The sequence below is a fragment of the Tympanuchus pallidicinctus genome, unplaced genomic scaffold (genome assembly GCF_026119805.1).
Source record: "Tympanuchus pallidicinctus isolate F22 unplaced genomic scaffold, pur_lepc_1.0 scaffold20, whole genome shotgun sequence".
Lineage (NCBI taxonomy): Eukaryota > Metazoa > Chordata > Aves > Galliformes > Phasianidae > Tympanuchus > Tympanuchus pallidicinctus.
In genome coordinates, this window is record NW_026294722.1 from 8,588,500 (window position 1) to 8,602,182 (window position 13,683).

General features: G+C 51.0%; 1 protein-coding gene across 1 annotated transcript; it reads right to left on the reverse strand.

Annotated features, from left to right (window-relative positions):
- Nucleotides 1-264: 264 nt before the first annotated feature.
- On the reverse strand, nucleotides 265-12,760 carry ADA (adenosine deaminase). Its single transcript, XM_052683715.1, has 11 exons — nucleotides 12,631-12,760; nucleotides 8,519-8,580; nucleotides 6,942-7,064; nucleotides 6,719-6,862; nucleotides 5,464-5,579; nucleotides 3,898-4,016; nucleotides 3,428-3,499; nucleotides 3,214-3,315; nucleotides 2,998-3,065; nucleotides 2,757-2,886; nucleotides 265-1,754 (listed from the first exon to the last, which is right to left on the reverse strand). The coding sequence occupies exons 1-11, from the start codon at nucleotides 12,664-12,666 to the stop codon at nucleotides 1,653-1,655; spliced, it is 1,074 nt and encodes a 357-aa protein (XP_052539675.1). The 5' UTR covers nucleotides 12,667-12,760; the 3' UTR covers nucleotides 265-1,652.
- Nucleotides 12,761-13,683: the final 923 nt, after the last annotated feature.

Here is a 13,683-nt window from a genome sequence, read left to right on the forward strand (position 1 = left end):
GGCTTCATCTGCTTCCTTGGCACCAAGGAAGCTGCCAGGATACTATTACAGCTCTGTTCCCAGGCGGTGCCAAGAGCCTACCCCCTTCTACCCTTGGGGCAAACCAGCAGGTAGCTCCTGTCTTGGCTGACGGTATAATTTGGGCTTTAAGCTCCATTTATAGCTCTCCTTGCTTGGTCCAAAAAAAGCTTGGTTCTAACAGCAACATTCTTAAATATAATGATTTATCATTTTCTTTATAAAAGTAAGAAATCCACTCTCTCCTATTTGTAGATATGCACCATGTATTTCAGAGATGAGTACTTCACTGAGAAGACAAATATGAAAGCCTAGAAAGAATGGAAACATTCCCAGCACTCAGGTGCTGCTGGCTGAGAGCGAGGCAGATGCTATACATGACCACCACAGCCCTCTGCCAAAGGCAACTTTTTGGTGTAGTATCTTTGGAGCACGCATCTTTATAGCCACCTAAATCATGCCACACATCACACTCCCTCCTCAGGTGCATCAAGATGCTGACTGTTGGAAAATTATGGTCTCTCCTCTGGACGCATGGCTCCATTGCATATTAGCCAAGAATACTGTAATGTAATGTAAAATGGCTTAGGAATTTTGGTGCATATTTCCTCATAAATTCTCCACCAAAATGAAGATCTGATTTCTAGCCAGTGCTGTGGTGAAGTGAGAGAAGCAATTCAGATAGAACCTGAGACAGTATTTGATATTGGGCCCAAGCTTATCCATTTACTCATTGAGTTTTAACAGTGCCTAAAGATTACGGCAAGTCAGAAAGAGCACAGAATGGCTAAAGCAGGCAATCAAGCACAATTTTTGTAAGGTTCTAAACAAAGATACAAGAAGAGCAAAATGTAGTTCACAGGAATTCCCCAGGGTGAGTACACAACTGGGGAAAATCCCAGAAGGCAGATTTTGGCCCAAAATGGTAAAAGTGTTCCAACTTCCTATGCAAGTATGAGCACAGCTGGAGCACAGGGTGTGCGCTTCTGTGGCAGACACTGTAAGGCCTGAGACACAGAACTCCTTGGCTGAGGGAGGATGACAAAAAGGCTTTCTTAAACAACAACAACAAAAAAAACCACCAGAAAACCTTCAGACTTGTGCACCAGTTCCCAGCTTGTTCTTGTCCTATTCTTGTTAGCACAAGCCTAACCACAGGTAAACCTCGCTGTAGCCAAACCTCCCTATCTGCATGAGTGGGAAGAAATCCTCTGCTTCCAAAGTGCTCGCATGCTTCCTCTGTGGCACACCTTTTCCCAAGAAAGGTGAAGATTAATCCTGGCCACAGTCACAGGCAGGAGTGGTTATTCCTGTACTGCAGAAAAGGGTTAAGGCATGGCAGGGGACCTCCTTCTGCTCTCATTGACGGGGCAGAAGCAGCAGAGGAAGGGAGGAGTTTGAGTCTGCGTGCTCAACGGCAAGAGGAAGCTGGATGTCCATTTGGGAGACAGTTCATGGAGGTGATAAGTGGTGTGTATGATAGGAGCCTGATTGTGCTTGGCGCGGTAAGGGTTAACACTGGGTGCCAATAGAGGACACTGACCCCTGGCACCTCCTCCTGCTGCTCCCCAGCAGAGCAGAGCCAAGCACACACGAGGAAGGGGCCAGTGCTCCACGCTGGCTCTCAGGAGGCATCACGAGGTGGCAGGCACCATCCCATAGGCTTCATACAGCGTATTAAGAAGCTCCTGCTTTTCTTTCTCAGGTAAGAAGCTGGACTGAGCTGCATTGATGTTCTGGGAAGGCAGATGGAGAACAGAAGGGAGATGTTAAGACACACCAGAGATGTGGTTGTACATATCCTAATATCTCCAACCAGGCTGAGGGAAGGTGAAGCTTCTACTCCAAGATGCATTTCCACAGACTCATTTCCCAGGGCAGCTGCTCTGTCTCTCCCACTAGCAGCAATCCCAAAAGGAATGCAGCAGGCACAAGGAGGGGGTCCTTAAATACTCTGGAGTTTGTAGGAACAGGTCTAAAGAGCATATCCTACACTACGGCTTCTCTTTGTGCCAGCCCAGCTGGTGGTGGCAGCTTGATGCATGCTGTGTGACAGCCTGGCTGCACAATGTCACCTGCTGGCCGGCCTCATGCAGGGATATTTCTTTTGTTTGGCTTCTGCAAGGGCAGGAAAGGACAGCTGGCATCCAGGGATCCCAGCTCCAAGCTGTCCTTCAGTGCACCCTGGATTTCCTGCTTCCAAGCAAATATCCTTGCAGACAGGAGGTGGGAGTCATGAGCATAGCTCCCTTTGATATGCAGATAAGCCAGACTCCCAACACCTACCTGTCTTTCTACCTCGGGGAAGTAATTGGAAAAAAATCAATGAAAAAAAACCAGTTTTCTGGTTATAAGACACAAGTGACCGCACACCAAACCAGGAGTCATTTTGTTTTCTGTTTAGTTTGCAAGTGCAAAAACTGCAAGCACTTTTGTAGATGCTGAATCTTAGTAACTTTTAGGGCAGGCTTTGAAATAACCTCCCTACAATTCCAAACTGATGTAAAAAAGCAAAAGGTCCCTTCCTTCCTACTGCTCAGATCTGCTTGGCAGACCTTCCTGGACTATTGCCACCAAACACAGCCCAAGGCATCATCCATGCGATGCCTCCAGCTTCCATGCTGCATGTAGCCCTGCAGGATTTTCCATTGAAAACTCTTGGTTTATGAAGAAAAAAAAAGCTGATGTCTCTGGGCTTCACCAGGACTCCTGCAGAGCATCAGTCGAGGTCAACTCACCACTCTCTTGAAATCCTCCTCAGTGAAGTCCATGTACTCCTTCATTATGCTGTAATCCTTGTCAATGGTGGAATTGAAGATGAGGGGGTCATCGGTGTTGATAGAATAATTAGCTTGATCCTTCTTAAACCTGTAAGGGAATTGGTTCAGAACAGCAGGAAGAGCCTTGCTGCAGTGCAGCACTCGAAGCAGTCACAGCTGGGTGGGGACTTTAAGATTACGCATTATTTGTAAGCCTTACTGTACTACTGGGTGTTTCCTGAAGTCCGGAAGACATGCTCCAGTCAGATAGCTGGACCAGGGGCAGACCTGGTTGTGGGCGTTCAAGACAATAAAGCAGGATCAGCCATGCAGACCTGAACCGCAACTGCGCGGGCAGATAGCTGCGTGCAGGCAAAGCAGCGCAGGGCCTTGCCCAGGCACTCCCACCTCCCACTCTGCAGCGCCGAGGCCTCACCTCAAAGTGCATTCTGGTTCTCAGCAGCTCCCTGTACAGCTCGGGGTCCTCCAGCACGTGGTAGCCGTGGCCGATGCGCTCAGCCTTCAGGAGGTACACGGCCTGGGGAGCAGGGAGAGCAGCTGCAGCCCGCGAGCACGGCAACGCCGACATGGAAACCACTTGGGCTTCCTATGGGGCCAGCCATGGGGCTTCCACCCCGCACCCCTCCTACCTCCTTGATCATGGCAGCCGGCCCGGCTTCCCCAGCGTGGACGGTGCGATGGATGCCGCATCGCTCTGCTTCCTGCAAGGCGAGGGAGGCAACGCTTGGGTCTGACCCTGAGGGAAGGTCCCATGTGCACAGCCCCGAGGCTGGTAACCACAGGCTCACAGAATGTCAGTGGTAACACCACCAGCAGCAGGATTTTTCATCCCATGGGCACTTAAAGCTTCGGGGCAGGGGCAGGCAGTGATGGCAGCCCAGCTGTTTCACTGAGCTCCAGCCCCCCATCTGCTGAGAACCACTGGGATATAAACATGGGAACAGTGCCACTGTTAAACAAAATATTTTTAACAGCTGCAATTAATTTTTAAGCTCTCCCAGTTGTTTGTGGTCTGAATAAAGTGCTGCATGTCCGTCAGCCAGGAATAACCCTGTGGGTGTTTTCTTATCGTTGTTTTAAAGAAGCTTATTCCACAAACCTCGTAAGCCTTCTTATGATCAGAAGAAGCCTTCAGCATCTCATCCCCAGCCAGGTCTATGGCCACCACGGAGTTGTTTTGATACTTCTTGCACAGCTCTACCACCTCTGGAGACCAACCTGGACAAGGCAGTACCAGTATTCAGGAGAAAGTTTTTGTATGAATCGCACCTTGAGCGTTTTCTAACCATGGGACATGTGGTGTCATGGGATAGTTCAGGTTGGGCTGCACCTCTGCACAGCAGCAATCCTGCCCCGCTGCACAGCTCCTCCAGACATGATGATGGAAAGCAGCTGCAAAGCCTCCTGGCAAACCAACCTTTGGCAGTTTTATCTTTTTGGTATCAGTGGGAAACAGCAACAAATGGCCAACGTGTCCTCGAGAGTTATCTCTGACCAAGACACGGTATACTCTCTTGAAAAGGAAATTCATCTATTAGCTGATACTGCACCTACCCTTAACAAGAGGGCCAAGAAACAAGAGATAAACTCCAGTGTTAATTATTAATAGGCACCTGCTGTGCACCTACAGTCCTGAAGTCACATCAACACATAAGAAAATTGGTGCAAATTCATCATCTTTTATCACTGCTTTCAAACTCATCAGGTTTGAGCCGTTATTTTATTAACAACTTCAGTATGCACTATCTCTAGCTGACATTTCTGCCTCTCCCAGCAATTCCTAAGTCCCAAGGGGCTTCAAAGGGAAAACATTGTGCCCTGACACCACCCTTTCAGGTAGCGCATGCATTAAAATGCAGACTCAGCTGTTTCCAAGAGGAACTCTTGCTGCTATGCATACACATGATGCATGTGCTGCCCTCACCCTGCAGTACTGCAGCTGCAGACACCTTGCACACAGCTTACAGCTTCCCGTTTTAGCAGCCTTTCTTCCTAGAAATCAGAAGCCCAATGGTTTCAGTTTCAAATTTTTGCTTTGGGTTCATTGAGCAAAGAGAAAAAAGCCACCCTCAAATCTTCCCTTTTCCAGGAATTTAATTTTCCATATTTTCAGGCACAAATTAGCCATATTTTTGTTAGCAAAAATGTTCATCCTATTAAACCTGATGAAAAATGTAGTAAGGATCTGAAGACTTTCACAGCAAAGTTTCAGTGTCAGACAGCTATGGCCATGCAACTTGCTCCAGCTGCACTTCTCCCATGGTGAAGATGTTCATGGAACTCAGCAGCCCAACAAAACTCTACTACTGAATAAGGTTACAACTGCCAATTTTGGGAAAAACCCTCAGTGTTTGGAGCTTAAGTCTGTTCTACATGTCGTTCCATTTAAAACCAGCAGCAAGTTAGCGGCCTGCAGGTCCTGTTGTTGGCTTTTGGCCCCCAGAAGACTTCAGCTAGGTCTCCTGATCTGCTCCATTTTCACAATCAGCAGAGCCTTTACAGGAGCAGAGGGCCCTGACAGAGGGAAAACAGCTCATTCTCAGCACGTGTAGTCCCACATCACACCTAGGGCCACATTTCTGCAGGGACCTGAACCCAGGGGATGTGTGCCGCGCCACGCGTCAGGGGAGGGGAGCAGAGCAGCGGGTGAGCTGCAATACATTACTTGGCATATGGCGCATGCAGCATAGAATAGACCTGGCTTTGATGTGGAAATCCCTTTCTCCATCCTGCAGTCCCTGATTTACGAGGTTAACAACTTCCTCCGGAGTGAGGTCTCCCCTGTGGGGAAGAAGAGATGGTGAGAGGCTGGGGAGTGCTGCGGGTGGGCAGGAGCTGCAGAGACCCACAGTGAGCAGAGCAAGGCCTCCCAGATCCTGCTCGTAGCAACATCCAACAGCACAAAACAGATCCCCCAAGCAAACAAGCACATTTACACCCACACCACACCCTCATTTACAAGATGTCAGGCATAAAACCGTAGAGACATCTAATACAATTTAGCAAAGTGACAAGGAACAGGATTGCCAATCCCACTGGGGCACTTTTGCAGCACTAGGTGCCTTAATACCCCTGTACAACAGGCCCGCGGGGTCCCTCCTACCCAGCTGAGCTGCATTTTGGCCAGTGATCTGTACAAGGGTAAAGCCAGACTTCAGTCAGCACCTTTTTTGTCCCAGAAAAAGCCACTGCAACATGTTCCGCAAGGGGCCACCAAGCCCTGATTTCTTTAGACATGTATTAGAGCACATGTGACACTGAGACAAGGGACCAGGAGATCACCAGCCCTGGCAATGCTGCCTCTCCCAGCTCCAATTTACACTTTGCAAGCAGGCAGCCCCTTCATGAGCCCTGCTTCCCCTCACGTGGAGAACAGCTTCAGCCAAAAGCTCAAGCACAACTGCTTCACACATGCAGAACTAAGTGCCTGCAGCAAGGCACACTCAAGCATGACAGCACGCCGAGGTATGAAAAGAGGAAAAACACCATGAATGGTGCTAGGAGGAGTGCCAGAGCCGGTTGCACTGGAGGAACGGGAGGACTCGGGTGACAGATGCACTGCCCAACCTGCATGGATGCTGGCTCCTTGGTGCTGGGAGCTGAGCTGTGCCAGCCAGGGAGCACAGTGGGAGCATTTACAATTAAAAATGCAATTACATTAAAAGTCATGATGAAATCTTACTAATTAACTTGCTGCAGCAGGTTCTGAAAAAAAAATAATCATTAGTCTTCGCATCCCCCTGAGTTGCAACACTCTGCCTAAGGAGAAAGGAGCATGGGGTAGGTAAGGTGAGCTGTCTGCAACCAAACACTCCTGTCTGGGCTCCAGCCCTGTGGGATGGGATGGGATGGGATGGGATGGGATGGGATGGGATGGGATGGGATGGGATGGGATGGGATGGGATGGAGGAGTCACTCACTCGGCCTGTCCCCAGGGGATGGGCTCCACGCGGCAGTTGGCCAGCAGGTGAGGGCTGTACCGCACCTCCACGTAGATGACGCCTTCCTTCGCCTTCGTCTCCACCAGCTCATATGCGATCCTCCGCACTGCCTCGCGGTCCCCCCTGCAAGGACAGCAACGGGATCCATCACCCCTACCACCACGAGGGAGCCCAGAGGGATCCCACCAAAGTGGGTACTCACGCAATGGCGGGCATGTAGTGTTTAAATTTCTCTAGAAATAGTTTAAGCGATAGCGGTGCTTTGTAGCTGACGTGCTTCATGAGGTCATCAACGGTGCTGCCAGGGAGAGGAACCCCTCTTTTCCTGGAAATGAAGCCACATTTTACTGATGGGGAAGGTTATCACATTTTCAATCAGCCTGTTCTGTACAGCAAGCACGTCTCGAGCTGGCAGAGCTAGCCGCTGTTTCTTCCCAGAAGAGATACGGCACACACTGTCCTTCCAAAGCAGATGTGGCCCTAGACCTCTGAAAGGAGCATGGCAACCCAAGGCATGAGAAAACACAGGCACTTGGAGTTACAAGCCCACAGCAATCCTCTGGAAGCAGAGCCAGGGCACAGCGCAGGCTTCCGTGTCAGCTCAACTGAAGGAGCTTGGGATTATTTTTTGGCACCTCCCAGTTCCAGAAGCAGAATTACCAAACTTCCTTAGAAAAGTCATTTCTCACAGAGACTCCAAAGCCTGAGCAATCAGGGAGGATCACAAGGCTTGGGACCACACCAAACACACAGGCTCTGCTGTGAGTGAGCCCATTCCTCAGCCCCATATCACAGCACCCACAGGACACCCCACGCAGGAGCACGAGGTGGCGCCGGCAGCTCTCACCCCCCCAGCTCCCCTAAGCAGACGAGGTGCCCATGCCTGTCCTCCTCCAGCACCACACAGGGACAGGTCCCCAGGTGCCAGCACGCCAAGAGCCGGGGACACCGCACGCCTCCAGGCAGGATTCCCCATCCACGCACTGTCACCTACCCACAAATGCCAGCCTAAGTCAAGAATAATAACCAGACATTTGTATTTAATCCTCTTTCCTTCCCAGCACTGTCAGGATGAATTACAGCAGACTGACGGACGTTTCTCTGCTAATAGAGACAAGGCAGCGGTGACAGCTCTAGCAGCCTGCTGCCAGCAGCCACCCCACAGGAAAGCAGCCCCACCGGCACTGCTGCAGGGCCGAGCACACGCTGCTCACTTCCCCACTGAGGCAGGCAGGAAACCAGCCCCACGCTCAGCCTTCAGATGCAGTCGACGCAGATTAAGCTGCTGGCACTCAGCGGGGACGGGACGCTCATCGCCGCCAAGGCATCGGCTTTCCTCCCCGCAGTGCCCTTTCCACACTGCTGGCAGCTCTGGCTCAGCTCCTCCCTGCCTGCCCTGGGAGTTCTCCCTGCACAGCCCTGAGCAAGGCTGTCCCGCTCCAGCGATGGCACCTGGGGACGCTCCGTAGCACAAGGCTGCTGGCGCCAGCCCTCTGGCTTTGGAACCGATGTTAAGCCAAATTTCTGAAAAACTACTTCCTCCCCAAATTAATGGAGCTGTGCTTAAGAGCTGCTTCCTGAAATCTTTCAGCTTGCCACATCCTTAATCTGTGATTATCTGCTCATGTTTGTTCACGCTGTCAGTGATCATAGCTGGAGGAAGTCTTCAGTTCCTTCTGCCTACAGCTGCAGAGCCAGGTCCTCACCCCAATTATTCAAAGCCCACCAGCTTCCCAAAGCCAAGCCATCACCTGGAGCCTTCCTCCCCCAGATACTCACTTGCCAAAGTGTAAGATTGTTTCTGGCCGAATGGCTCCATCCAGATGGATGTGAAGCTCTACCTGCAGTAACACAAAGAGACATCAGGGAGCTACTCCTGGAGCTGCAGTAAGGCCTTAAGATGGGCATGCAGTGCTAACATGGGTATGAATGCTGCTGATACAGGGACCAAGTCACAAAAACCAAATGCAAAAAAACATTTGAAGAACATCACTGTTAAGAAGTTCAGTTTTGATAGCCAAAGTATTGTCCAAGTATTTTCTTATTCCTGATGCACATCCAGATTTAATAGATTTGGCACTCATCAATGTTAGATTAAGCAACAGCAATTTAGAAACTTGTTGTGTTTTTCAGTAACGTAAAGCATTTTTTCAGGAACTGCCTTATCTGTACTTAGCTTGTGTGGCTTGGAAGGTTGAAAAAACAACCCTCAAACAAGCATCAGTCAACTTGATACAAGAGTCATAACCCAAGAAGTTGGACTCTGCTTCCAAGAAACTGCTCCAGATACGATCTTAATTATTTGGCGTTACCAAAGCATGTAGGCTTTGTAAAGCTACACACGGAGTCCCAAAGCAGAAGGTGCTGCACAAAGAAGTACAAGAGCTGCCGCATAGCGCTCGCAAGCTGACTTCAAAATAAGATGATTCATTTAAACTCAAAAGAAATGGGACAGTAACTCAGGTCCCTGTGAGATCATGTTTTGGAAGAAGACTCACAGAGAAGGGAAAATGAGCTTTTCCAGATAGGCAGCTGGAGCTTTGGAGGAACACAGTGAATGCAATTTGGAAGTTGAGCTGAGAAGGAAAATGTTAGCTGTAAAATTGTTCAGCTAGATCATGGTGTTTCTAGAACTGTTTGTTTTTAAGCAACAGAATAGCCATATAACAAATATTTGTGTACCAAAGGAAGACTCCAAAGCACAAAGCAGCTGTTGGGAAGGAGAGCCTCCAGACCAGCTTTGCTCACTTCAGGTCTTTCCAATGTGGATGATGTGAGACACCACATATACTAAAACACCCAGGGAGAGACTGTCTCACCTATGCCAGCCAGGTGTGGGCCACAAACATCTGGTAAACATCTGCTTAACCAGTGGGGGGTGATCCTGCACTGCAGCCAGCCAGGGGTCACAGCCCCACCAACAGAGATATGGCTGTTACCTCTCCTACCTGACATGAGCCCTACGGAGATGGAGATTTCCAAAGGGCACAATCTGATCTTTCCCCCTGCCCTGAGTTTCGCAATGCTGTTTGCAAGGACTAATCCTGGAAAGCATCAGATAAAGGAATGCATGATGGACATGATCTGCATCACCAGATGTGGACAGCTGGCACGTTTTCCACTCCTGAGCTCTGAATGCAATTTCAACACCACGTGAGCTCCATTCTTTGAGGTTTTCAACAGCCCCCATGACCTCCTGGTAGAGTTGCAGCCTGGGACTTGCTCACCCTGACCCAGCAAGCTGAACCTACCCCACACATCCCTCAGATGCTCCCCGCCATCCCAACACCACATTTCCATTCAACTGAAAGCACCCTCAGCACTGTGCATGCAATCCTCCTGCTGCTGATGCAGGCAGCTCAAACAGCACAGCATGAGGCTTCTCACATCATGCATCTCCGCTGCCTCCTTCACCAACCCTGCAGTTTGCAGGTCTGTAGGAGGCTGCAGAGCTCCACTGCAGCTCCTTTCTTCTGTGTTTGTTTTGGGCAAACAAAGCCTAAGGCTTTCCCAGATAGAAGTGGGTAACGTGACCTTGCTTTAAGTCAAGGAAAGTACCCAGATAAAGATGAAAGAGTTCGCGTGAGGTTGCAAGCAAGCAGCAGCCCTGACACAGATCCACGTGTGTGGATCCCACCTCAGTGAATCCCAGCTTTGTTTGGAAGAACCTGGGCTTACTGACCAACCATGCTCAGCCCAGGACTACAGCAACTTAACAACCCCCAAGTTTGGCAGCAGAGTGACCCAAAGCCCAGATAAGCTCCAGGAACATGAGATGCCCCAATCCACGGGTGCCCCCAGAACAGAGGCTGTTAGAGCACTGTTTGCTGTTTCTATGCAAAAATAAGAAAAAATTAGATCAACAACAGCACATAATGTGCTAGAGCAGAGGGCAGCAAGATGGTTCAGCTTTAAGCTAAACAAAGAGAAGTGTTAAGGGCTCTGGTTTGGCCTCTCCCTTTGAAAACACTGCAGTATTTTCTTTGAAACTTGGTGAGATTTGAAAATAAACTCCAATGCAAACTGCAAACAAATCTGTTCCAAGTCTGATTATTTACACTTTCGTGATGAGAGGAGGAAGAGGCTCACGAGTCACTCAGTGCTTTTGGCTGCAGACACACAACAGTGCCTAGCGGGCCGTGACAGATCTACTGGCTGCTCTGCGGCATAAAGGCAACGTCCACACGAGTGCACTTGAGGGAGCTTACATCTGAGGTGCCCATCCTTTCCTTATGATGACTGTTACTGATCCACCAAGCAGTCAGCAACAGGAGTTCAGTGCTGGAGCTGCACAGCCCTGAGGCTACAGTAGAAGGACCACTAAGCTTACCTTTCCCATTTCTAGCAGACATTTATAGATTATCTAAGCACAAGTTGCAACGTTTTAAAACCTCAACAGTGACTGCCCAGGGTTATTTATCAACACATTAAAAGATGATAATCTGAGGCCCACTTCATTGATTTCAATAACTGCATAAGCACAGCCATAACAGGTCAAAGCATAAGGCAGAAAAATGCTGAGATCACCATTCCTCAGGAGATAAGGTGAATGCCAGCCTCTGCAAAAAGAACAGGCCGTGCTTCCCTGCTTCCCCAGCACTGGATTTATGACAGCGTGCTGCCATGAGCTGAGCCACACGTGTCACTGTGTGCCCACACAGCTCCTGTCAGGAGCACCAGCTGAGGCTGCTCAAGGGATGCAAGGCACCTGGGATGCAGCCTTGCCCTCACACCCCATGAAACCCAGAGGTGCCGTTGGCAGACAGATCTGCCACCACCTTAAGATGTCGGTTTGAGTCTCCAAATGAGAAACGCAGTGGACTTAGACCCAGGTGACAGGCTGCAAGAAATACCCATGCTTCCCATTCCATGCAAGCCTTTACTGCTCTTTATGGCCCACAGTAAGCAGGGGGCAAAGCTCAGCCCCACAGCGGCCAGCAGTCAGCACAGTCCAGAGAAGCACGTGGTCTGGCTCAAAGCTGCTCTGGGTGCCAGAAACGTCCCTAAAGCACAAAAGTGACAGTTCCCAATGGCATAGGGTCCTGAGGGATGAATAGAGGTGAGCAGGGCCCATTGACTGCCTTTAGACCTCACGTGAGCAGGTTGGCGGGGCTGAAAGAGACTGCCTGACTCATGAAATCCCACTGACATCCACACAACAAAGCTGATTCTCTGCACACACGGTGCAGGGCCTCTCTGCTCCCTCTCTTCTGCATCCCACTGCCTGTATGGAGCAAGCAGGGAGAAACACAACTGAAAGGAGAACTTAACTTGCTTCTTTCAGCCAAAACCGTGAAATCACTGGGGTTAGCTAATAGTTTTTGCCTTTAGTGGAGTTGATGAAGTGCCAACACCTCCTAGAACTGGAGCAGCCTTAACGAGGCTTTAGCCACTACCAGCTGTCAGCATTTCCGACAGCCCATGAGCAAATTCCCTGCAGAGAAAGCACTCAGGAGGTGGTTACTGCTGAGCACACCTGCCTTATCCTCTTCCCTCTCACCTCCAACAGGTATGTTACTCAATGAGCCTATCTGCAACGCATTTACACGGCAAACAAGGAGAACAAAACAGCGGAGCAGCCTTCGATCCTAGTCACTAAGACATCATCTCACGTAAAAAGACATATTTCAGAGAGAAAAGAAGGAAATACAAGCAGAGCTCCTGCACAGGCCTCCCACCTCCCGGGCCGTACCTCCCCGGGCTGCCAGCACGTCGCTGCCCAGAGGAGCGGCTCTGCAGGGGAACGGCGGGGCAGCCGCAGGTCGTGCCTTGAGGTGCTCCGGGGCCGCCTGACCCCGCACGGCACAGCGCCCGTCTCCCAGCGCAACGCACGGCGCACAAAGCCGGCGGACACGCGGCACAGCCCGGCTCGCAGCCCGGCACCGCCTCACCTTGGGCTCCCCGAAGACTCGCACTCCCCGCTCCATTCCGCTCCCGCAGCCCCAACCGTTCCTGCAGCCGCCGCTCGCCTCCACGCCGCTCCGCTCCGCTCCGCCCCGTCCCGCCCCGCCCCGCCGGCAGGGAGGGCGCAGCCGGGGGCTGCTTCGTTACTTTTAGCCGCGCTTCGCGCTTTGCCTCCTGCCTTCCCCTCCGCGAGGTGACGCACGCAGCACTCGAGGCACACGGAGGAGAAATCCACGCTCCCCCCGCCTCCAGCACCGTACGGTAGAATGGTTTGGGTCGGGAGGCCGAGCAGGCAGCCACCGCAGCACCCCTTGGCTGCAGCCACTGAGCTAACAGCGCACCTGCGAGGTGGCGCCGCTCCCTGCTGTGATGTGCCCTGGTACCGGTGCAGGCATGGTGATGCAGGGTCTCCTAAATCGAGTGCCACGGATCCACTCTGCACCCCCTCTCCACACCCCAGACCTCAAGGGACCTCAAACAAAACCGTTGTATCAGTGTAAAACATCCCTATTGCCTGTATTGGGGTGTAAGCAGAGAGAGCACCTAGGGCTGCAGGTGTAAGTGCTACCACAAGTGGACGAAAACGGACTTCTCTCGCACTGCCCAACTGTATTTGCACCAGGGTCAGTGCCTGGGGGAAGGCACAGAGCTCAGCGCTGCTCCGACTGTCTGCAACAGCCTGATCCAGCTGGAAGCCTGCAGACACAGCTGGGATGTACAGACTGGCAGCGGGGGGTGAAATGGCACTGTCCTGCTGAGCTCCCATGGGCAACTTCACCTCTGTACTACTGTTGTGGGTTTGGGTTTTTTTGTTTTGTGTTTTTAAATATCTTGTGCGTTTGGAGCATTGCATGCTCAGAGGTCTGATTTCTGTTCCAAAAGCATCTGCAGCACAGATGGTCCCCAAGCAAAGCACAGTGCTCTCTCATGGCCTCCTGAAGGCACAACCTTGCTCACCGTCACCACAGCCTCTGCTGAGCTTAAGAGAAATTACAAGGCAGAAGAGGCCAGGAGAAAAGCTGTTAGCCAAGGTCAAGGAG

Bases quoted from the DNA above. Each gene is read 5' to 3' on its own strand.
- ADA (XM_052683715.1), bottom strand. From the start codon at position 12,666: ATGGAGCGGGGAGTGCGAGTCTTCGGGGAGCCCAAG. The intron at 5,580-6,718 runs GTGAGTGACTCC...TCTTCCCCACAG, and splicing joins ATCCCCTGGGGACAGGCCGA to GGGAGACCTCACTCCGGAGG. The intron at 1,755-2,756 runs GTGAGTTGACCT...CTGCCTTCCCAG, and splicing joins AGGAGGATTTCAAGAGAGTG to AACATCAATGCAGCTCAGTC.